Below are 24,665 nucleotides of genomic sequence, written 5' to 3'. Positions count from 1 at the left end.
AACCCCGCTCAAGCACCGGGTAGAATTCTGGCGGACACGTCTACAAAAATATATTCATAAAGGGGAAATAATTCAAAAGAAAGCCAGAAAAATGGTGCATGGCCTGCACTATAAGCCATACACAGACAGACCGAAAGAGCTAGAGATGCACTCTCTAGGAGAAAGAAGAGAGAGGGGATATATGGGACAAATATTCAAATATCTAACAGGCTTCAATATGATACCAGAAGGTAGCACTTTCTGTAGCAGTAGCTCCCAACCCATTCAGATTTTCAGGCTATCCACAATGCATATGCATGAGATAGATTTGCATATAATGCAGGCTATGCATGGAAATCTCTCTCGACATCTGCGTTGCAGATATCCTGAAAACCAGACTGGCAGGATGTATCCCACGGACTGGGTTGACAACACCTGTTCTTTAGAATAAAAAGCTCAAGGACAAAGTGTCATCAAGGAGGGAAGCTTACAAGAAAACTGAGCAAATACTTTTTCACGAATTGGGCGGAGGACCTTAGAACAGGCTTCTAGTAGTGGCAGAGTTGCCAACCTGCTCGAGTTTCAGGACAGACTGATCCAGTCCTGGTTTTACTCCCCTGCAGGCAGGTACTTATATTCTTGCTTTTCTTAGGGAATGCAATAGGGAAATCAGAATAAATCCCAGCATGCAATGGGGTAAAACCAGGACTGGATCAACCTGTCCTGAACATCTGAAGCCAGTTGGCAACCCTAATTAGGAGGCAGGAGCCAAAACAGTGACAGAATCCAGGCATGCATATGACAAACTCTAAGGAATCTAAAGAGGGAGAGAGAAGACAACAGCAAGGGAGACTTGTGACAGTAGAGTAGGCAGGCATAAATGGGCAGGCTAGGTGGACCAAACAGTCCTCATCTGTCCACATTTTCCATGTTCCTAGAATGCCTGCCACCTTTATAAGAACATAAGAAATTGCCATGCTGGGTCAGGCCAAGGGTCCATCAAGCCCAGCATCCTGTTTCCAACAGAGGCCAATCCAGGCCATAAGAACCTGGCAAGTACCCAAACACTAAGAAGATCCAATAAGATTAGGGCTTATTAATACTCACCTTGAAAATTGAACTATTAACATCAACAAAATTAAGAGAGAAAAATAATCATTTTCCTATTTCATTCCTGCCAGCAAAGTCAAGAATTCAAATTTCATGATAGGGGGGGGGGGGGGGGAGAATCAATAAAATAATCCCCTTTACCTAAAACAGGAGAAGGAGAAATCTGGTCCTTGAGGGTAGCAAATAGCTATGGTTATAATAACAAGGCCACAATGAATATTCACATTGAATTACTAGCACACAATGGCCTTACTTTATTATGTCCTGCTCTTCCTTTCACCTAAAAATGTTTATCCTGCCCTTCTGAACCGATTCTGTCTCCAAGCAGAGCTTACGGACTGATCCCTCCTGTCCCTCCCCACTGAACGGGAAGCAGTAGGCATGTTCAAGTTCTTAAAAAGAGTCCTGATTTCATAACACAGGTCTGAAAATGAGGAAAAATGAAGTGTCTTAAGGAATACAACCAAGAATACAAAAAAAATGGAAAGGAAAACCAATTACATTGTGGCCCCTAAAAAAAAACAAGGAAAGGGTACCATATGTTTTTGACAAAATGGGTAAATATAACTTTCAAATTACAAGAACTTTTACTCTGCTATTCCTTTAAAGTCTAATTTATTACTGACTTCTGACATGTAATCTTTTGGACAGTTAAGAAATAATATTTTCTGTAAACCTCATTTAAGTTAAGTGAATTGCTGCACTAATTTCCTTACTTTTGCTGCAATATGAAATACAAACCATACTGACCAGTTTCTAGATTCGGTGTAATTCTGCCCTCACGTTTGCAAATTTGGGGGGTTATTTTCCAACCCTGCGAAAGGCCATCATCGCGTGCGTTAGGGTCATTATCATGGCGGAAGCATTCAAATTACGTGGAGGGGAGGAGTCGGGGAGGTAGTGACGAAAAATAACAATACAGGACTCTTTCGAGGGGAGGAGTCGGGGAGGAGTTAGAGAGGGGTTTAGGGAAATAGGCTGGCGGCAGCGCCGCCGGCGATAATGTTTAGAGCATTATCGCCGGCAGTAGCGCGGGAAATAGCACCACCTATTACGGTGGCGCTATGCCCGCCATAGTGTGCAGCACGGCCACACCGCGGCAGGCGAAACCACACTGCCGTGGTGCGGTCGGCTGCAGGCTATCACCCGACCGCCCCCCTTCTCTGCCCCCCCCCCCCACCCTTTACCGCCGCGTTCATCCTGGCCTTGGTGTTTAAAAAGAGAGTTGTTAAAATGTACTTAACTGATAAATATCTGATTTGACCAATATTTTACAGCACATCCATCACAATCTTGGTGAAAGCAAGGTACATTACCGTGTGCCAAGTGTCCTGAATGATGCCTGCTTTTTCTGTTAAGATCTCAGTTAACCTCTGGGCTTCTCCTTCACTGAACACCATGCTGCTTATAGTAGAAACCAAGGTCTTGTAAGGAAGGTAAACTGGGCCATCAGAATCTGTAAGAACTGAAGAACAGCCATTATAGAGTTACAACCACTATCCAGTGACATAAAATATAGCACAGTTACAGTACTTAAGGGAACTGGAAATCACAAAGGCTGTGTTTTGCAAATTTCCTAAGCCATGTAAAATGACCAAATAGCCCACAGTGTATTTCCTTGTTCTATAAAAAAAAAAAAAAAAGATATTCAAGGAGATGTCGCTTGTTGATTGTTCCCGTGTACATCTCTGGCTGTAACTAAAATGAGCCTAAAGAGCACCCCCATTCAGTAGTTTTGTAACGCTTTCTATTCTGTGCCCTCATCATTTCAGTGGGTCATCTACTGTTCACTAAAATATCCATACCAAGCTGTTTCAGTTACCATTTCATATAGACAAAATATGAATAGACACTATTAAATGTTTACTGAAGTTTTAGCAGGTACAACTGCACACAAGTGAAGTATCATTTATTCCCTTTATCCATGTGAGCCGGCTTTGCCTGTCCCTTAGTGTTTTTCCATCATGGGCAGGGGGGGGGGATTTTTGCCCCCTTTTTTTGCATCTTTCCCTAGTTATAAACCACCTTTTTTTGGTAATCCTTCATTGGGGTGCAACCCACCCTGGAGCATGCTCAGAAATGAGTGGGGAAGAAGGTACGGAGTGAGGAGTGTGGCATGAGGAGGAGGAGTTGTTGAAAGGAGTAAGAGCTTTGCTGATGGCCATTGCCTCATCCCTGGATGATTTTTTGATCAGAAGAAAGAGAGGGAGTTTGCTGTGGATTTTGCTACAGAGTTTTGTTGGATTTTTGACCAGTCTGGAAGGAAGGTCACCCCCATGGTATCCAGAAGGGCTCGGTCATTGATCTTTTTATCCAAACTGCAAGTTAAGGCAAGAATGAAGAGAAGATTGGAATTCTGACCATTCCAGTAGGATTTGCTGGGATTGGTTGAATTTTGAAGTTTGTTGTTGACTTTCAGAACTATTTTTGAACTTGAGGGATTTTTCCATCTTTGTTGCCCAATAGATGCTGGAGTTGCATTCTAGTTAGCCTACCTCCAAGAGAAGGGATTGTTAAGTATGGATGCTGGATGCTGGAAGACCAACTAGGAGGAATGAAATGGACAAGAAAACTAAGGGGTCAATTTTAAAAGTAGCGCGCTCGCATCTATGTGCGTGCAGTTCCCGGCGCACGCACATAGCATGTTATAAAATCCAATGGCCGTGCGCATGTGCAGGCGGCCCGCGACTCGCAGGCGCAGGGGGAGGAAGTTTACAAAGCAACGCACGGTGACGCAATTGGGCCTCCCCAAGTTCCCTCCCAGTCCACTCCAATTAAGGATCAGACTGGGAGGGAACGTTCCTACACCTAACTCTATCCTTCCTCCCTCTTCCCCTCTCCTCCCCGCTCCCTAAACCTTCCCTAAACCTTCCCTAATTATCCCTATTTTTTTTATTTTAATACTTACTGCTGCTCTGGAGCAGAAACAATCTGTGCGCGCTGGCCGGCTGCCTGCGCACGTTTCCCCGGGACAGCGGCTAATGGCGCTGTCCTGGCCCATCCCCTGCCCCGTCCAGACCATATCCCCAGGCCGCCGCTTTTCCCTCATCCAGCACTTCTGCACGCACCGGTGTTTATGCACGTGGCCGGACCTGTTGTAAAATGCGCGTGGTGCATGCAAGGCCCGGCCACACACGTAAACCCCGAAATATATGCACATAGCCCTTTTAAAATCCAGGCTTAAGATTTTCCTGACTCAGATTTTTTATGCTATTTTTGATTTTTACCATTTTGGCTTGGATCCTTATCTTTAAGTTGAAGTAAACTGTCTTTATTTTGAATATCAATTGGACTCTCTTTGCTTTAATTTTTTCTATTCTGCCTTTTCGTGAATGGATGGTGAGTAGACTGACTGCTATTGGCCAGTGTTTATTTTATGTTTCTGGATTTGGTTATTGTTCCTCCTGAACCTTCTAAGCTCTGTCAAGTACTACTGGCAAGACTGAAGGACTGGATATACTGATTGAACCAGGGGCCCAAGAAGTTAAGCTTCCCCCACTCCCCGCTGGACCTGAGCCCTGGCAATGTAGCACTCCTGGATGAAGCCCAGAGGACTGGCTACACATATTATAATACACAAAGCTGATGACTCTCCCTCAATTGTCACCAAAGTCTGTGATGAAAAATGTGTTCCACATTGAGTTCCAGATATGTCACTATGAAAAAGAGATTTATACTAAAACATTATTGCTCTCTAAGTTCCAAGGGTTGTCTAGGGATTCCATTTTTTTAAATATAAAAAATCACGGTATATTCTACTGCTATTGCATGCTTATTATTCAACAGTATTCTAAGAATCTCCATTCCCCCCATGGTCAGTTCCATCAAAAACAATGTTGGCAACAAGCTTTCAGTACTATGCAAGTGATCCCATATGCAGCAAATTCAATAAATTTCCTTGTTGATGACATGCCAAATACTACTGACAAAAATATACTCTCCTAATGATAGAATTTATATTTCTATGGGAACATGGGGTGAATAACTTTCAAACAGCTGTACATGGTGGCATATGTGTGTATGTGGCTGCACGTAGTTTTGCTATAGTATTTTATAGCATACGCATATCATAAATTATGTGTATGTTTACCCCACAGTATACACACGCATTTGGGCCAAAGCACAAATACTTGCAATGCATTGAAACCATGTATTTCAATGCATTTAACATGCGTAATTTATCCACTCATTTTAAAATATTTGCACGTATATTTTACGTGTGAAAACAAAGTAGTTCTTACAGGATTTACACACGTAAAGTGGTGTATTTTAAAACATACGCAAGTGAGTGAAATTACCAGTTAACCAATTAGTCCACCAGTTTGTCCAGTCCTTCTCCAGATCATCAAGACCCTCCTGGGTCTTCAGCCTGAACTGCCCCCCATTCACTTAGACATCCCACCTAGTCAGTACTACACATTATACAATAAACATGCTTAATATTTCTTACACCAGATAATTATCAGCTGTTAAAATACGTAAATTGGAAAATGTATGTGTGTCTTTAAAATAGCAACGTATGTTAGTTACTGTTGGGCTCACCCAGGAACGCCCTTAGAATGCCCCTTTTTTTTTTTTTACACGCGTATATGTGAAAGTGAAAATACGCGAGTATTTTGGATGTTTAGAAAATATGGAATACATGAATAGAGGCTATTTATGCTAATTTTGACATGCATAACATTTTGAAATTCAGCTTTAGATCTACAGAAGTAGCCAGTGCTGCAGAACTGACAGCAGTCTTAATCAATGTTCTCTCTAATTTTTGACAGGCTATGGGGTAAATTTTAAAAGCCCTGCGCGCGTAAATCCAGATGGATTTACCCGGGGCTTTGCTTGGGGGTGTGTCGGGGGCGGCGCAGCATTCAGGGTGTTCCGGGGGCGGGGCTGTGGGTGTAGCTCCGGCCAGGGGGTGTTCCGGGGGCGTGGTCGAGGCCTCCAAAGCAGCCCCCGGGCCGGGGAATGGCGCACCAGCAGCCAGCCGGCATGCGCAAATTACACCTGCCTCGGGCAGGCGTAACTTTTTCGACAAAGGTGGGGGGGTTTAGTTAGGGATGGGGGTGGGTTAGATAGGGGAAGGGAGGGGCCGGAAAAAAAGTTCCCTTCAAGGCCACTCCAATTGTGTGCACCCCCTTGCGCGTGCAGACCCTGGATTTTATAACATGCGTGCGCAGCAGCGCACGCATGTTATAAAATCGGGCATAGATTTGTCTGCGCCGGGTTGCGCGAACAAACCTACACTCGCACGTATGTTTTAAGATCTGCCCCTATGAGTGCAAAAATGTTCTTTTGAGCAAAATTTCCTAAACTGAGTTCAAATGTGTGTGCTACAAGCCACTATAATGCAAATAATGTCAGAATTTCTTGTGTGCACTTTCTCAATTTGCACCAGGCTCACACATGCCCAGCTTAGAGGGATCAGTGGTCTCAGTCATATGGATGGAAGAAGCTCTGTTTGGGACTTAGTTCTCATGAGCCTCCTCCAATTCTGTGATTCTCAAATGAGAGATGAAAACGCTTAGGGAAATGCAGTTTGACCATATGCAATTCAATCCTAATTAAATTAGAGGTGATGGAAGTTAAGGATAACTCTTGGATTAGAACTGAATTCTTGCAGTATGCCTTGCCAACAACCAAGCCAGAAAGCAGACCATCATTGGAGAAGCTCTAAGCTTCCATGTCTGCTCCGTTTATTGTTCTGTTTTGCGAAGCATCAGCAACTCATCCTCTCTTTTAGATGCTAAAAAGTAAACATTTTGACTGCCAGCTAGAGGAAGTGTGTGTACTATATTGCAATACGTTTTGCAAAGATTCTGAATCTGGATAAATCTGAGGCAAGAATAGAGTTCTAAATCCAACAAGGTCAGGACTCAGACCAAATCAGATCCATCAAGGTTAGTATTAGAAACAAGTCACAAGTGGCTTATCTCAAAAATGTAAAATTATCAAATATGTAATTCACCTTGGGCCTTTCTATAGGAAAAGGCAGAATATCAGGTGCTTATATATAAATATGTATTCAAAATATATATTTGGAAGGCAAATGAATCAGGTAACAACAATGCTGAGAAACACCCTGTTGACCTGATAAAGGGAGCATTGTGCTTGAAAACTAGTCACATTTGGATTAAATTAGTTCAATAAAAAGGTAATTGCCTACAACTTGTTTGTTGACCCTTTTCTCATAAAAAGAACCAACCTGACACCTGCAACCTGTCTCATAAAAGTTAGATACATCTGTAAAGGGAATAACTCTGCCATGACACATTCTCTAAAATCGGAAAGAAGGTTAGTAAAATGCTTACAATTTTGTTCAAAGCAATGTATTCTAAGTGACCTTCAATAATTAACATCTACTGCTCTCTAAGGAAGTCTAAATAATGCCACATTTTCTAATCTCAGAATGGAGAAAAAAATGTTTGGCTTTGAGGTCTGTGGCAGTTTCTGAGAGGAGGAGACTTTTCTTTTTTATCCCGATAGCTTTGTAAAATGTAAGATTAAAATATGGAGAATAGTGTTAACACAATTGCACGGAGCCCATAATTGCATATATACGGGCTCGCATGGTCATGTGCATGTGCGCACAATATAAAATACTCATAATTTTAACATTAAAATTCCAATGGACGCTTGCATATATTTGAATGAATTTATACATTTGTGCACAATTTTGCACATAAACCATGTACCCTTCCATGTACCCTTCCATGCCGCACAACTTCCAGCTCTTCCAGGGTGGGTTTTAGCAGCCATGCCACTACCATTCAGGCAGCCAAAACTTCATCATCAGAGATGTCACCTGCCTGGCATCCCTCGTGGTGGAGTATGAAAGGGACCTTGTTTCCTATTTATGGGGTGTGGTGGAACCTGCACCAGAACAAGGCGGTCCGGTGCCTCCACCATTTATTCAACCACAGAGCTTCTTAACAATGTGGGGTAAAAAGAATGTGGGTAGTAGAGGTGGGGGCAGGTTAGAGTGTGTAGGGAGGATCACTAGGGGAGCCCCAATATGGCCTACAGGTAGGACAAGAGTGATAGGTATGTCTGGATACTGTAACAGGAGTACATTCCATTAACAGAATGATCTTTTTACGTATTGCCAATGAAATATAACGCAAGAGTGAAATAGTTGCCAAGGATGACAAGAGATGACTTAAACCAATAGTCACAAGTATAGTAAAGGTGCGAATATAAGCTACATCTTCCTAGGGGGCATGTCATAGATTTAATGGTGGCCCCCAATAGTCGAGGAAACCTATGGCATGCTTTTAGAAGGGAGAGATTTGGCCTTGTCACACAGTTCCTGTTACTCCCCAAAATTATGTGCTCTATGGAAAAGAATATTCTCATGGGCTGGACTGCTCAGCTTGCTCCCTCATGAAGAGGGGTACAATGGCAGTTCATAGAGTATCCCTGTTCTGGGGCATTTTTGGACCTAGTGGCAGCACACCACTTCTAGGTGCATTAACAGAATGTAAGAAGCTATACTTCTCACTTCAGACATTAGTAGAATACACTGATACATATCAGCATGGAGGTCACACTAACAACTAATCCTATTTCTCTCTATAGATTGAGTACCTGAAGAAGGTGGCCCAGGAGTTATACCAGAAACGATGGAAGTGACTGGACCAGCTGAGAGCCAGGCAGGATGGGGCTGGAGGTAAGTTCTTCATATTGCCATCAGGAAGATTTTCACAAGGTCTGTCTATGTCCTGTTTTATCACTATAGGCTAACTGCTCAGCACGACTCTGTTTCTGCCTTGATCTTAAACAAATCCTCATGCAAACATACTTATACCCTGGCAATTATCTGGGTCACAGGCAGCACTGTCATGGAAGGCATGCTCAGACCTAGCTGGAAACCCTTTGGAGTGTTCACAGACACTCAAATTTATTCCAATTGAAAATATATGCCCCCTAGCCTATGCAACTGTCTCATGACCTAGATGCCTTGTTATGTAAACAACAACCCAATGCTTAAAATTTTGACACGAAGTCTAACTATGAGCCCATATCACAAGCATGGTGACATCTAGCAAAATACTGCTGAAAGCAAGCTTCTGTATGTCAAGGAATTCTTCTATGGCCTTTCCACCACCTATGTGTTGTGGGCATCCTGTAGCTAGGATACTTCCCATTGCCTACAATTTTTGTAGAAAAGGAGTGCCCTTTGCCTATACGATCATGCACATCACACCCTGGAGCATATGAGCACACCAAACGACACACATTTGCTGTTCTCTTCACTGGTGAGAACTCATCAATGGCATCCAAGGAAGAAGAGCAGAAGGAGGAGGAGGAGGAGCAGGAGAAGGAGAAAAATGAGGAAGCTGACGGCATGGTCTCAGCCCCTCCTGCACAGACAGCCAATGCTACTGCTTGGGAGGAACCGGCCACTCCTACCCCACCCCCTCTACCACCAGGGAGAGCCTGCAGTGGCTGTCTAGCCCCTCCATCCCTAGCTGGAGGGCTCCAGGCCTGAAGAGGACATTATTCCTCTCCCCATGCCAGTAGGGCCTCCTCTCTGTTCTGGCCAGGGATGTAGGGATGCCAGGATTAAGACTAGCCAGACCTTGCTGACCAAGAGAGGCTTGGATCCCACTCCACCCCATAATCATCATCTGTTGCTCTGCCAAGGGCTTCTGAGCTAGGCTCATTATATCTAGAGCTCCCACTTCAGGCAATGAGCCTATGTCTCAGCACCTTTTGAGGAAGATATGCAGATGATGGTGGAGATGAAAGAGATCCAAGGAGTCTGCTGTGTATGGTGAGCCACCTCAGTTAGATACAAGAGTATCACACCGTGGCGGTGCAGCACATGGCCGTTGGACCATTAGATGATTGAGGGGTTAAAAGGGGAAGATAAGGCCATCGAGGAAAGTCTTAATTAATATGTTGCTTTAGTGTTTACTGAAGAGGATGTTAGAGAGATACATATGCTGGAAACCATTCAATGGTGATAATTCAAAAGAACTGATACAAATCACTGTAAAGCTGGAAGATGTAATAAGTCAGACTGACAAACTAAAGAGTAGCAAATCTCAGTATGCACCCCAGAGTTCTGAAAGAACTCAAAAATGAAATTGTAGATCTGTTACTGGTAATTTGTAATCTATCATTGGGATCATCCATCATGCCTAAAGATTGGAGGGTGGCCAATGTAACCCTGATCTTTAAAAAGGACTCCAGGGGTGATCCAGGAAAGCGCAGTTGCTTACCTGTATCAGGTGTTCTAGGACAGCAGGATGTTAGTCCTCACATGTGGGTGACTTCATCCGATAGAGCCCGGCATGGAAAACATTTGTCAAAGTTTCTAGACGCTTTGACCAGCACACTGAGCATGCCCAGCCATGCCACTATCTGCGCATCCACGCAAGGTCCCATCCCAACACACCCATTTTTGAGTATGTACGTTTACTCGCGCACATTCATATACACGCATGTGTGACCCCTTTTTAAAATATGTATTGCACGCACTTTGGCCACATAAACGCGTATATGGCCTTTTTTTTTTTACGCAAGTAAGGTTTTGAAGGGGTCATCATATATTTTCTGGGATCTTGACCAACTGAATCTATTTCTTTTTAAAGAAAAAGAAAGCTTAGCTTTAACACCTTCTGTTATTGGGAGAGAGAGAGAGAGAGAGAGGGAGAGGTAGGGAGGGTGATTTTATGAAAGCTCCCATAGGGCTGAAGTCTGTATACTTTCTACGCACGGACTTCAGCCCAAATTTTCAAAGCAGCTTAAGTTCGCTTTGAAATTAGCAGGACCGTCCATATCTTGTGTGGCATAGGCATGCATATTTATACCTGCTAGACAGCAGGTGTAGATGTTAATGCAAACATTTGCGCACACACTTTTGAAAATCGTAAACCAGTTCCCAGCCCCAACTCTGTCCCAGGAATGTCTCTTTGCATTAAATCGCTTCTGCACATACAACCCCCGGGGTGATTTTCAAAAAGCTTGTTCAAGCACGTGAAACTGTTTTATGCATGGAAATGCTTTTTAAAATTACTCCCATAATTCTGAATTGATGGTGCAGCTTTGCCTGTATATTCAAGATTGTTCATCTTGATATAAAAATTGAAAATTGCATAAGAAAATAAACTATTGCTACCTTAACAAAAGTACAGTTCTTCCTTTTTGTTAATATGATAAATTGTTCAATGCTAATGTTTTATTTTCCATGAAAAAAACCTCATCAATTTAAAAAAATACCTTAGAATACCATCTAACATTCCAGATAGCTTTAACTGCATTAACTTTCTCATGAAAAGAAACACAAATAGAATCTTTACCATTTGACTACATTATGACTTCACCTGCATACCTCCCAACTCACCCATCATTACTAGGGAGGCAAATTCACATGACTATGAAATTTTAGATATCATCTAAAAGCAAGAATAGAATTTGCTCCCTATAAAATAAGGTACTAGCATGCAAACATGAGCTGTCATTAAGGTGGTCTGCTTGGTATTCTGTCAGCAAAACAGGTGAAAGCATGCTAGAGCAAAACTCTATAATTTGTGAAATCACCCATTTGAGGCAGGAAGGAAACCATGGCAAATAGCTATTATGGAAGGACAGTGAATAAAAATAATTGCTATTCAAAGTTGGAGCAGGGACCAGTCGAGAGGACGAAGGGATTTAAATAAAAGACACAAATCAACATCTAATGAAGATTTCTGTGCCCATTCCTTGCTGAGCTGTGGACTGACTGCTTTTCACCACAGGCATGAGCCTCACCACTCCTTGTTCAATATACAAAGTCTCTCGCCTGATGTCTGCATAACCTAGAAATGGATAGTAAAAAATACACAGGCTATGATGTCAGAACAATCCAAAGGTAAGTAGTCAAAAACTGTTGCCCACACTTCAGTCCCCATGTAATTTTATTTGTATACTTCTGAAACTTATTAACATTGGCTCAACAAGAATCAATGAGAAAACAACTGCACTGGCACAGAAAAACATTTTCTTATCGTCCTGCCAGACCAGTCTACACAAATGGATTATGTCCTCTGGCCAGCAGTTGGAGGCAGAGATCAAAAGCTCAACACTGACGTCACTGCCTTAGTGCCTCAGTATTTTTCTCTGCCTCAGCAGATATGAAGACGTATGGATCGGTGCAGGAGCTACACAGAGCAAACATGGAGAGTGGTTCCAAGGCGACGGCCTTCCTAAGGTCACTTTCCCTAGGATAGATAGAGCCGATTTTCCCTTCCCCAGAGCAATCAGGAGGGTTGGCTCACTGGAGACTCATGGTATTCACTGAAAAAGGAGAGCCACACTGATGGCTGCCTCTCCTTCTCCTCCCATGGAACCTACTCGGCAGAGTTTGAGTTCCAGTGCCCAGGAGCAAGCACTGGAAGGGAGTTCCCAGTAGCAGGATCAGCAGATGCTCCCAAGGCAACAGACCTCACATGGCTCTGGTTTCCTTGGTGGAGCAGAGTGACAAGGTCAGTTATGTCATTATTTCCCTGGTAAGGCAGGCGCCGAAGAGGGATAAGGAAAGCCCTGCAGGTAAGTCTACACAAATCCTGTTGCTGCTCCTGTGACTGTATGCAAGGCACTTCATCCTCTATTAGCATGATGTATGCACTATACTTACTAGCTCCCTAGTTCATGCTGGAACCCTGTAGAGAGACAGCTGGGCCAGCGCTGGTTGCACAACCGATTCCGGTGAACCAGAGGACCTCGGTAGGGAGCAGGGCGATGGCTAGTTGAGTAAAGCACTAGCCCTAATAGACAGGAGATCCTGGGTTCAGATCCCAGCAGTGTCTATCTTCTCACTTCACAGCAAACACTCATATTTTTTCAAAAAAAAAACTTGAAAAAGTGGCTCATTTCAGGGTCTGAAGCCATTGAATGACACAGCTGTGAAAATCTCCTTGACGAGTAGATCACAGCAACAGCAGGCAAGCCCAATTAGGGGTGGAGCAAGTGAACAGCAACCCTAATTATTGGGTTTCCCCCAATTGACATAAAAGCCAAAAAAATCTATATTGTAGGATAGTTCAAAAGGAGCAGCCTAGGAAATAGGAGCTAAGATGTCACCTCAGTAGCTGGGAGCAAACCAAGAGAACAGAAAGCTATAACATTTTTTCACCTTAGGCAAGCTTTCCCATAATCTCTCGCCGTTCACCACTTTTCATGGAACCTATCATCCCAAGCTTAGGTTCCTAATCCCATCCGCCTCACCGCCCCAGCTTGCCATTTTGCTATCTCGCTCCTGATCCCCTTTAAAATTGTAATCACTCCTCTTCCTTCCACACCCCCTTCTTTCAGGCCATTCCTCCCTCTATATAATTTACCAATTTGTTTAAGTTTCCCTTATGTACTAATTTGTTTAAGTTGCGCCCAAGTTATCTCCTCCCTTGTTCTATGTAAGACAACTTTTGTTACTGTCAATGTTTTGTTGTAATGTAAACCGGAATGATAATTAACTCTAATTGAACTTCGGTATAAAAAAGTTATAAATAAATAACATACCCTGGTAAGTCGGTCAGATTGCGTCCATGAGGGTATTTCCCCTACACGGCTTATCATACATATGAAGTCGGGAGTTGACAGACTGGAAACCTGGAAGGATAAGGTCTGGGAGAAGGGGCCTTTTGCCCTACTAAGGGTCAAGTAAGGGGCTTCTAGACGTGTTCCCTTTGTTTTGACTCCAATAAGCTCGTAGACAAATAAGTCCCCAGGCTTAGAAGGAAAAGCAGAAACTGGGAGGTTCATAGAGGACTTCCAGTTTTTGGAGCATGGATCAGCCAGAAGCCCACCATTCCCTGGATTGGGCCAGGAGGTGCACACAATGCTGTCTCTTTTTCACCTTAGGCAAATAAGTCTTCCCTAGAAGAGCCATGTCTGCTCTTTCATGCCGAGGCTGTGAAAGCAGCAGCTGCATAAGGCGGTTAAGTTATGTCAGATGTTATGGCCACTTTTGCAAAAGTGGGCCATGTAGCAAGCCTAAGGGCTTTGGAGTTTTTGCAAGGTCGGCCTTACAAAAGGGCAGGCATGAAGTGCAAGGTTTACAAAGGAGCAGAGGGGTAGCCCAGTAGCTAGTGCAGCAGACAACAGATCAAGGTCCAGATCACGGCCACTTCCTATAGCCTTGAAAAACTCATTCTTCATTCTCTTCCCCCCCCCCCCATGGAAATTCTCCCTCTGGGGCCTCAGGTACAGACTTGGATTGTGGGCCCTTGGGAGATAGGAAGGTGCCTACAGTACCTGGAGGTAGGCTGTTTGAAGTGCTAAAAAGCGGATGAACAAAAGAAAAAAATAGGACAGTGTCAGGCTCTACTTGTCCACAAGGAATTTAGGAATGCAAGCTACTTCATTCTCGCAGCTTAAGTTCTTCTGAGGAGTCAATATCACAGATTCCCTCAACTTGAAAAGGGAACTCACATAAAGAGATCTCAGCCATCTCCCCCCCCCCCCCCCCTGTTTTTTTCTAAGTCATAGTAGGGTAGCAGCTTAAAGACTGGTCAGAGAATCCATCTCCGTGGGGGGCCTCAGGTAGAAATAAAGGAATGAGTATCACAGTGCCCAGGATGCTCTCCTGCTCCAAGAATAATGATTCTGGGAAATCAAGAAATTTCATTGCCGAACATTATGAAAATGAAAGTCAAGATCAGTCGTGATAGCTTTGATCACTAGATGGGCATGGTACTTTTAGGTGACATTAGCAAGTCACAGATTAAGTTCAGGAGGGCAGCCAGATTTTGGGTCAGTCACAGGGACCCATGGAATGGCCTGTAAGACAGCGATTGCACAATGCTTTGAGTAAGCAATCAAGGCAGCATACATATTGAAAGCAATGCCTCGAGGGCCCAAAGTGCACGTAGCGAAGGCCCAAGAATCATCATGGGCAGTGTATACATGAGTGGGCCAATGGAAAACTGTGGGACGGCTGCAAGTGCAACTCTGCATCCATTTGCAGGACAGTTGAGGCTGAACCTTCAAAGGAGGACACAGCATTTACCATAAGAGTCCTGGAAGCAGGTTTAAGTTGTTCCTGCCCGGACATGGATAGGCTTAGGTACGTCCAATTCATGTAGACTGGTCTGGCAGGATGATAAGGAAGGTTCAATTAGATCTCACCTGCTAATTGGCTTTCCTTTAGTCCTGACAGACCGGTCTACAGCCCCACCCCAGGAAGAGAACAGTAGTTAAAAAAAAAAAAAAAAAGTATAGCTATCTGTGAGTGTATCTAGATAGATAGATACAGATTATATATATATAGTGAAATTGAAACAGGCAAACACAAAAAATAAAGTGTTCTATAAGAGAAATAATATCAAATTACAAAGAAAGAACACTAATGAACCATTTATCCACACACTAAAAAATGAATTTATTTATAAAAAATTTTAAAATTCTCTCCATATACAAAAAGTGATATACATATCATCAAGGTATAATCATACAAAGAAATAGGAAATAATTCATAAAGATTTTTTTTAAAAATACAAATGTTTCAATCTCAGAGAGTCATCACACAATAAGGCTACAGGCAGTGTATTTTAAACGGCAGCTAACAAAATAGCCTAGAGTAACTCGTAAATAGTCAATAAATGAAAGTGAAACCAGAGCTTATGAAAATGGACAGAAATAGAAAGTTTTGATTCCAAGGCTTGCATTGCTGTTATATTCCAGATGATTGCCACAACGGGCAATGCGGAATGTATTATTGAAATCGAGGCAAAATTGTCTGTAGCATAAAGCTGCATTAAGAAAATGAATGCCAAAATTCAAAGAAGACCCCGACAAAGGCCGTTTGTTTCGCCCCACGAGGCTTCATCAGGGGGAATACATTAAAACAGATAAATTGCTACAAAAATAATGAAAAACAATTTCAACTATAGAATAACATTGAAAAAGATACATTAGAGTTAAAAAGAGTATCATTCCTTGCGCACAGTGTCTGTGTATCAACAATAATAAATTCTACAGCCAAAATCTGTCTTATAAACTAATATCATAAATAGATTTCACAAGTATAATCTAGAAATAATTAATAAAAGCAACGTACAAGAGGGCTAATGTACCTGATTTATCTCGGAACAATCACCATCATTAACAATTTTTGTCTCATTTAGTTGACCTCATACATGGGCATCATCGTAAATGCTATTTAGCATGAACTCTGTTAACCTGGTTTTTTGTAACTGCTCTCTTCCTGCTTTATTGTTTACCCTTGTTATATGTAAACCGGCATGATATCTCTGATGATGGTCGGTCAAGAAAAAACACAAATAAATAAATAAATAAACTTATTTTCAGCCAGTACTATAATCACAGGTCATAAATTAATTTTGTATGCTTAGTGAATCCAAATTCCATGGGCAAATCAGTTTTTTCCTCTTATTAAATTAACAACTTCTTCATAATTGCCCGTTGTGGCAATCATCTGGAATACAACAGCAATGTATGAGGTCAACTAAATGAGACCAACGTTGTTAATCACGGTGATTGATTGTTCCGAGATGACTCCGATACATTAGCCCTCCTTGTTCGTTGCTTTTCATATATGGCTATTACCTTACTTAAATGAATTTTTGAGAGATTGTTAATAATTAATAAAAGACCTGAAAAGTAAACCGTGGGCCTCCTGACCTGATTTCCACCTCTCAAATCCTCCAAAAGGAAAAGAACCCCCTGCTGGCCCCCCCGCCTTCCCTGAAGAATAAAAAAAAACAAAATAGGATCTCCTGTTCCCCACACATACACCCCTCACCGCACTACCAGTCCCTCCAGCTATAGTTAGCCTGATAACTTGCCCTGGTTATTCCGTTTTCTAGCCTTGAGTGGTCAGATAAATTTACATTTAATTGCTGGAAAACAGAAGACAGTGCAGTTTCTGGAATGCAATGGAATACAAGATCCGAGGCAGTGTCGGTTTACCAGAGAAAGTCTCAGCGGGTGAATCTAATCAATTCCTTTGACTGTGTGACTACAGAGTTGGATCAGGGGAAAACATTAAATGAAGTCTACTAGGCGACATAAATAAATTGAGCACCCTTGATATAGGCCCTAACGCAACTGATTGGGTTAGAAACTGGTTGAGTGGGAGGCAACCATGGGTAGCGGTAAATGGAGTTCATTCTGAGGAGAGGGGCATTACTCTGCAGGAATCGGTCCTTGGACCAGTTCTTGTTAACATTTTCTCAAGCAAAATCATGAAAGGACTTTTGGGAAAGGGTCAGGTTTTTTTTTGCATATGATTCAAAACTCTAAAACAGGAGAGATACCCAGGAAAGTGTTGCAAACAGGAGGACGAATCTAGCAAAGTTTGAGAAATGGTCTAGGAGTCTGGCAGAATGTGGAAGGACAGTGAGGGTGGTAACCTAGCAAAACTATTGCATTTTTGCACATTGGCCCTTAATGTACAATTGTTTTAATCCCATGGGATGCTTGCAAGCCCCACATGTTGTTGGCTGGCTCCACCCTCCCTGTCCCTCCTCATTCTAGTACAGATAAAAACTCCCTGTGCTGGAAAACACCGCTAAATTACAAGGGTCAAGATCTTTTCAAAACTGTCCTCTTCATGTTTAACAGTCCCGCTGAGATTTTGATAGCTTTGCACTATGGTGAACAATGCAGCCTTCCTTTTGCTGACAAAAATGGGTGGCAGGTAATAAATACATTCCTGTAATTGTCAGAGGCAGGAGGTTATATTACAGATATTTGCTCCCTTACCTAGAAAAATTTCTAACCTTTACGAGAACAAAGCATGTCATTTAAGAGGGAGTTACTTTTCTTGTCTATTTGCTCCTGTTCAGCCATGGAAGTAGAGGGCTGTTGGAACCTGTATTCAGCATAACAAAGAATGTCATGGGGAAGGCAGGTAACTGGGACTACAATCCAGCAAGCATTAGAACACCAGGGGTAACCAAAGACTAGAAGTGATACTGGAAAGCCCCAACGACCAAGAGTCTTGTGTGGGCGATATTAAAAGTCATAGTAAATTAAGACTATTAGCTTAGGACAGAATGCATACTGGAGAAACGGAACATGATAAATGAGAGTAATCGATCATATCAGGGGTAAATAATTATAGGAGTGCCGAACATCTGCCGAAGCAGCAAAACTAGTCAGATTCTTTCCAATATCAGTCTATTTCCTCAGCTGAATTGCTCCCTGTTTTTGCGCTTGTTCTAGGATCACCTCTGTTTTGGCCCAAAATATTTTATTTTGCCTGCTTCTGCAGTGTTTGTGAATAAAAAGTATGCACCTTTTATGATGGGCAGGCCCAATCTTCAATAAACTCCTTCCTGAAACAACTCTTCAGGTATTCATTGCATAGTCATATTTTATTTGTATCATTGTATCAGAGTCTGGCGCGAAGCATCCAAATTATTAATGATAGGTGTTGCTATTTAGGATATCTCCTCCAAAATGAAATCAGAATCATATGTGCATGTGTATGCAAAATGTATCTCATGCATACATACTGTAGGTATTCTGAAAACCTGACTGGCTAGGGGGGTCCCGAAGATAGGTTTAAGAAGCCCTGTCTTATTGTCATGTGTATAAAAGACACTTTTCTTTCCAACTTCTGGAGGGATCTTCATTTAACATTACCCTCTGCTGCTTAGCGCTCAACCATTTCCTGTCTCAGTTTATCACCAAGTTAGAATGCAGAGCTTCCCAAACCTGACCTGGTGATCCCACAGCCAGTCGGGTTTTCAGGATATCAGCAATGAATATACATGAAATAAATATACGTGTACTGGGAACTCAGTATATGCAAATACAATACCCATGTTTTACTAATACGCATAGTTCTCCTGCAGAAAAATATTTATTTTGGGTGTATGGATTAAAAGTGTGCTACTGTGACTTTAAATCTGGTGATCAGCTAAGTGTCCTGTGTGAAGAAGGTGAGACCCACAGGAGCAGCCGGTGAGACTGCTGGGGGAAGGTTCTGGTTCAGGGAGCTGGTAAGCGCCACTCAGCTGGTGAGCTGAGAATCCATTACTTTCACAGGATTCAACCTGTATGCACACTGCACCTCCAGGAGGTGTTCAGTGTGCTGCTTCTGTATAGCTTAAACTAACTGTTCCTAAGTACTGAAGGAAACTAATGTTTGTGTTTTTCTGTGCATAAAGCAGAAGTCTTTTGGAACACCAGCTAGTGTGGGAACTCTGTTTCTGAGAGAGCGAGCTGCAGTGCTGACTGTTGCTCCCTGAATTTTAAGAACTGAAGATAAATTTATTTTGTGCCCCAGCAAATGAATCCTGTGGTTCAACATCCAAAAGCTATCCAAAACCCAACTGTTACACAAATGTATCTCATGCGTATTCTCTGTGAATATCCCGCTGAGGGGGTCACTAGGGCAGGTTTGGGAAGCCCAGTCTTAGGCTGCAAACTTGATTATGAATCTTCTTGTATTCCTGATTGAAGACTTTACACAAGAAAAGCTGATATTTTCAAGGAAAAATATAATGAAGAAGAATATTAGACCCAGAACCTTGCAGCAGAGCTAATGCTGACATCTCTCATGGATTATAATTTGACAGAGGTCAGGGCCAGTGGGTGCTCCAAGTTGCTGGCTGTGCTGACTTCCTTCAGGCAGTGATAACATTTTCAGCTTTGCAATACCAAGCCCACCCCTCACCCCAACTACCAGCAGCCAAAGGATGTCAACACTTTGTGCAGGCCTACCAAGCAGCAAAACAATAATTGAATTTCTATTTGTATTTTTCTAAAGCCTGTTAAGGGGTATTGAACTACAAGTTGAAAGCAGAGGGGAGTCATTTTCAAAAGGATTTAAATGCGTAAACGTAGCACATATGGTAGCAATTTTCAAAAGCTCATTTATGCACAGGGATGGGCTTGCACACACTTATGCATGTATTTTAGAATCAACATATGTACGCATAAGTAGGTTATAATCTTTTATAAAAAAAAAAAAAAACCACACATGCACATTAGCAATTGTGCAAGTGCAAGCATTCGTTACATGCGCATGTTTGCGGAAAACTATTGCAAACGTATATGCATGTATTTGTCTTTTCCACAGGCACAAACTTACAGGTCTTCTGGGGCAGGCTGATTCCAAAATGGCTCCCCCCACGTGGCAACCAAATTTTACCAGCAGAGACCTCTACAAACTGGCCTCCCTGGTGGTGATGTACGAGCTCCTGCTGTTCCCCAGGAGGAGCGTTAAGAAGACATAATGCTTGCCTGAGGGGGGCCTGGAAACATTTCCAGGCCCTTTACAATAGAGGAGCAGAATTACCCACATGGGGCAAGTGAATAGTGAGTTCTACTAATGTAGATGGGGTAGGGCTTGGGGGTAGGAGGAAATAGAGGCACTAGAGGGGGTTGAGTAGGTGTGAGTTCAGGGGACTTTTGGTGCATCGGGGGTGTTAGTGGCAATAGGGACGTATAGGATGGTAAATGGGGGGTGAGTGGCAGTGGGCAAAGGTGGGGGCCAATACAGAACGAGTTGCTTACAATATCTATTTTTCTAAACAGATTGAGGATCTAAAGAAGAAGACCCAAGATCTATGCCGCAAGGAAAGGGAGTGGCTCTTGCAAGTGCAGGCCTGGGAGGAAGAGCATCGTGTTAGATTCTTTAGGTAACTATCAGGGAAAGAGATACAGGTATTTGCTATGTCATGTGTACATCGCTGCAGAGGCGTAACCAAGGTGGGGGCGAGGTTGGGTTGCCAGCTTTTCCATGGAGCAGGACTGGACACTTGGGGGGGGGAGGCCAGGGGGGGCCGACCGGCCGCAGTTGCCCCCCACTCCCTTTTTTTCCCTTTCAAATGAGCGTTGATTTTTTTCCTAGGCAGATTCTGCCTGCCTGTCTTTGGGCTCGGTTAGACTCTCCTCTTCCTCCTTGACTCCCAGGAAGACAGTGCGAAGCAGCAATGAGGGCGGCACAGCTGTGTGAGAGGCAGAGGAGGAGGAGGAGAGTGAAGCCGAGCACCCGAAAACAGGCAGGTGATTGGAGCGCTGTCGGGCTCCACCACTGATTGGCCCCTGAGCGGGTTTTACAGTGTCCCTTGTAACCGGACCCTGCTGCAAAACCGGGCAGCTGGTCAGCCAAGGGCGAGGGGGGGCACCAGATAGCCAAGTCCCAGAGCAAAATAGCAGCAGAGTCTAACAGAAAAGGTAGGCATGGGTTTCCTTGATTGCAGGAGGCCGTGCAGTAGGGGGAGAAGCAGGGAGCCGCAGTGCCTGCCAGGGCACACACAGCAGCTCTGGCCTTGCAATGAAGCCTCCAGGAGCAACTAAGAAAGGTGAATGGTGGCGCGAAACTGGTAAGGGATTGATGATGCCACAGGGGGAAGAAGAAGCCAGGAAGGGGCCATTGGGAAAGGAATTGGGATGGGGGGGTAGCTAATTATGCCAGGGGTTGGGGGACAGGGAAGGGAAGGCTGTTATGCCAGGGAGGTGTGGGGCAGAGAGAAAGGAAAGGCTATTTTTGCCAGGAAGATGTGAGGGCAAGGGAAGGGGAGGCTGTTATGCTGGTGTGTGAGAGACATAAGAGGGAAGGTTATTTTGCCAGGGGAGTGTAAGCGAGAGGGAACGTGATTATGCCAGGGAGGTGGGGGGGGGGGGGGGGGTTAGAGTGAAGGAGAGAGGCTGATTTTTGCCAGTGGGATATGTAGAGTTGGTAGGGATGGGACGGTGATTATGCCAGCAGGGTTGTGGCGAGGGAAGGGAGGGAGATAGTGTGTATTTACCGAATCCCCTGAACCGCACAGCATGCCACTGAACTTAGAAAAACTTTAAGGGACAGAGAAAATGCTTTATTTTCTTTACAGTTTGCACATTTTGAAGGGCTTTGTTTTTGTTTTGCTTTTCCTTTCGCTGCTTTTTTTTTTTTCTGACTTATTTTGCTCTTGCTCTTTGCTCATTTATTTGTGAAGAGGGGTTTTTTCATATTTCTTTCCCTTTCCTTTCTTTCTTCCCTCTGAACCCTCCATCTTCAGCTTTTTACCTTCCTTCCACTTGTTCTCTTCCTGTCTTCCTTCACTAAAGCTTCCTCCCATCTCTCCCTCTCTGCTTCTGCTGCTGCTGCTGCTGGTGGTGCTGTCTTCGGCATCACTGGCCACCTTTGCTGATCCTGTGGCGCAGGGTCAGGCCACATGTTTTGCTTTCCAGAGCCTTGTGCTGGGCCACAGTAACACACAGTGCTAAGCACAGCCTGGCAATGCCAAGCATGAAAATTTGGGCAACTAGGCACCTGGAATATTTTTTACTCCTTGAATGAAGCTGTCACATAATTATATTTTTTTTGTTACATGTCAGTAATTAAAGTACATTTAGTAATTGTCAATCACATTTAATAGTATATATATCTGTAAATAAATACGTTTGCTTTCATTTTAATGTAATTTGATATACCAAAGGCCGCAATGAAAAAAAATCCCAAAGGTAGATATTTTCCTATAATCTGCCCCAAACACTCCTTCATCACAATCTGTTGCTATGTGCTGCTGTTCTTTCAGGTCCTCTTCAGCTGCCGATTGCAGCCTAGGAAATGGGGCAAGAGGTAGAGCAGCAGTAGTAACCACACAGATACTGCATGAGCACGGAGACTCATTTTGCCAGCTGCACCAGTATTATTTCTTTTTTTTATTTAAAAGTTTTTATATACCGCAAAATGGGATAGTAATCTGACCGTCTAAGCGGTGTACATAAATCACATACATAATAAAAACATAGATAATAAAATGACATTACATTTCTATTTCTAGTTTGTAGTCCTGTATTCTGTTCTTGGTAAGGGTCTGTCTATGTTCTATTTTTGCGGGCAAAGTGAGGTATTTATTTTATTTATTTATTTGTTTTATATACTGTCATTCCAGGTGAGAATCACTAGTTCATAACGTGTACAGGTATTCTGCTAGCTTGTAAGTTTTGAGTAGGGATCTATAATAGTCTAATAGAGAATAAGAAAGAAAATATCAAAATCCTCCCCCGTGAAATACAACAGTAATTGAATAGAAAAAGTCGCTGTCAAAAAGAAGAGATTGTTTTCACTTGCATCTACAAAAATTTTAAAAAACATTAAAAAGGGTTTGGATTTTTTTATCTATTAGAAAATTTTCACTGGGCAACAAATTTTCACAAAAGTCATGTTACGGAAATGAAATTAGTCAATTCTTATAAATTTCCATGTGCTAAACACGAATGTGACTGTGAAAATGCAAAATTGGCTCTAGTTTTTTTGTAATATGCAATAATATAATTACATCTTGAATTGTATGCCAATTAGAGATGTGAATCGTGTCCTCGATCGTCTTAACGATCGATTTCGGCTGGGAGGGGGAGGGAATCGTATCGTTGCCGTTTGGGTTTTTAAAATATCGTTAAAATCGTTAAAATCGTGAACCGGCACACTAAAACACCCTAAAACCCACCCCGACCCTTTAAAATAAATCCCCCACCCTCCCGAACCCCCCCAAAATGCCTTAAATTACCTGGGGGTCCAGCGGGGGTCCGGAACGACCTCCTGCAATCGACTGCAGGAGGTCGTTTCGGACCCCGCTGGACTTTTGGCAAGTCTTGTGGGGGTCAGGAGGCCCCCCCAAGCTGGCCAAAAGTCCCTGGGGGTCCAGCGGGGGTCCGGGAGCGATCTCCTGCCGCGAATCGTTTTTCCGTACGGAAAATGGCGCCGGCAGGAGATCGATTGCAGGAGGTCGTTCCGGACCCCCGCTGGACTTTTGGCAAGTCTTGTGGGGGTCAGGAGGCCCCCCCCAAGCTGGCCAAAAGTCCCTGGGGTCCGGGAGCGATCTGCTGCCGCGAATCATTTTGCAAAATGGCGGCGCAAAATGGCGCCGGCTGAAGACAACACGATTCGATTGCAGGAGGTCGTTCCGTACCCCCGCTGGACCCCCAGGTAATTTAAGGCATTTTGGGGGGGTTCGGGAGGGTGGGGGATTTATTTTAAAGGGTCGGGGTGGGTTTTAGGGTGTTTTAGTGTGCCGGTTTTCCCGCCCTCCCCCTTCCCCTCCCCCTTCCCCCGATTTACGATTTTTTGACGATAAATCGGGGGAATTGTTATTGTATCGTGGCTCTAACGATTTTTGACGATTTAAAATATATCGGACGATATTTTAAATCGTCAAAAAACGATTCACATCCCTAATGCCAATAGTAGGAGACCTACGGTTAATACCGTTTGAAAAATGAAGTCATAGACTATGTCTTAGATTTCTTTGCTTGTCTCTTGTACCCCTGTTCGGGAGCATCTCTGCAGAGTGTCCAGCAGTAGTCAGCCAGCATGAATATTTCAAATGCTCACCCTTTCTGACTGGGCTTCATATAGTACACTGCTGACGTCAGCTTACTCAGCAGCAGTAGCATGGCAGTAGAACTGCATTGCATCAGAAAATGATGTAATAAACTCTGGATGATGTGTGCATGATGGTATTATGCAATATGATGCAATATTACATCATTCTAGGCTTATTTAGGATGTTGTTACAGTCCTACTGGATAAATGTACACAACTAAACATAGAAAGTGAACTATATTAAATATCTTCAAAATGAGAGCCAATAAAAACTGTTCATGGTCATATTCGTGTTCAGCACATCAAGATACTA

The 24,665-nt window shown here is 43.2% G+C and overlaps 1 protein-coding gene across 4 annotated transcripts in view; it reads right to left on the bottom strand.

The window, feature by feature from the left end:
- RRBP1 (ribosome binding protein 1) overlaps window positions 1-24,665 on the bottom strand; it is a 263,651-nt gene that overhangs the window by 169,183 nt on the left and 69,803 nt on the right. For all 4 annotated transcript variants that reach the window (XM_029594481.1, XM_029594479.1, XM_029594480.1 and 1 more), the window contains exon 3: window positions 2,406-2,554. In XM_029594481.1, the coding sequence (XP_029450341.1) occupies window positions 2,406-2,554 (149 nt within the window). The remainder of the gene's footprint in view (window positions 1-2,405; window positions 2,555-24,665) is intronic.

The sequence above is a fragment of the Rhinatrema bivittatum genome, chromosome 3, assembly GCF_901001135.1.
Source record: "Rhinatrema bivittatum chromosome 3, aRhiBiv1.1, whole genome shotgun sequence".
In the NCBI taxonomy this organism is placed as follows: domain Eukaryota; kingdom Metazoa; phylum Chordata; class Amphibia; order Gymnophiona; family Rhinatrematidae; genus Rhinatrema; species Rhinatrema bivittatum.
The sequence above is the reverse complement of the archived record's forward strand: the minus strand, read 5'-3'. Positions and strand labels throughout refer to the sequence as shown.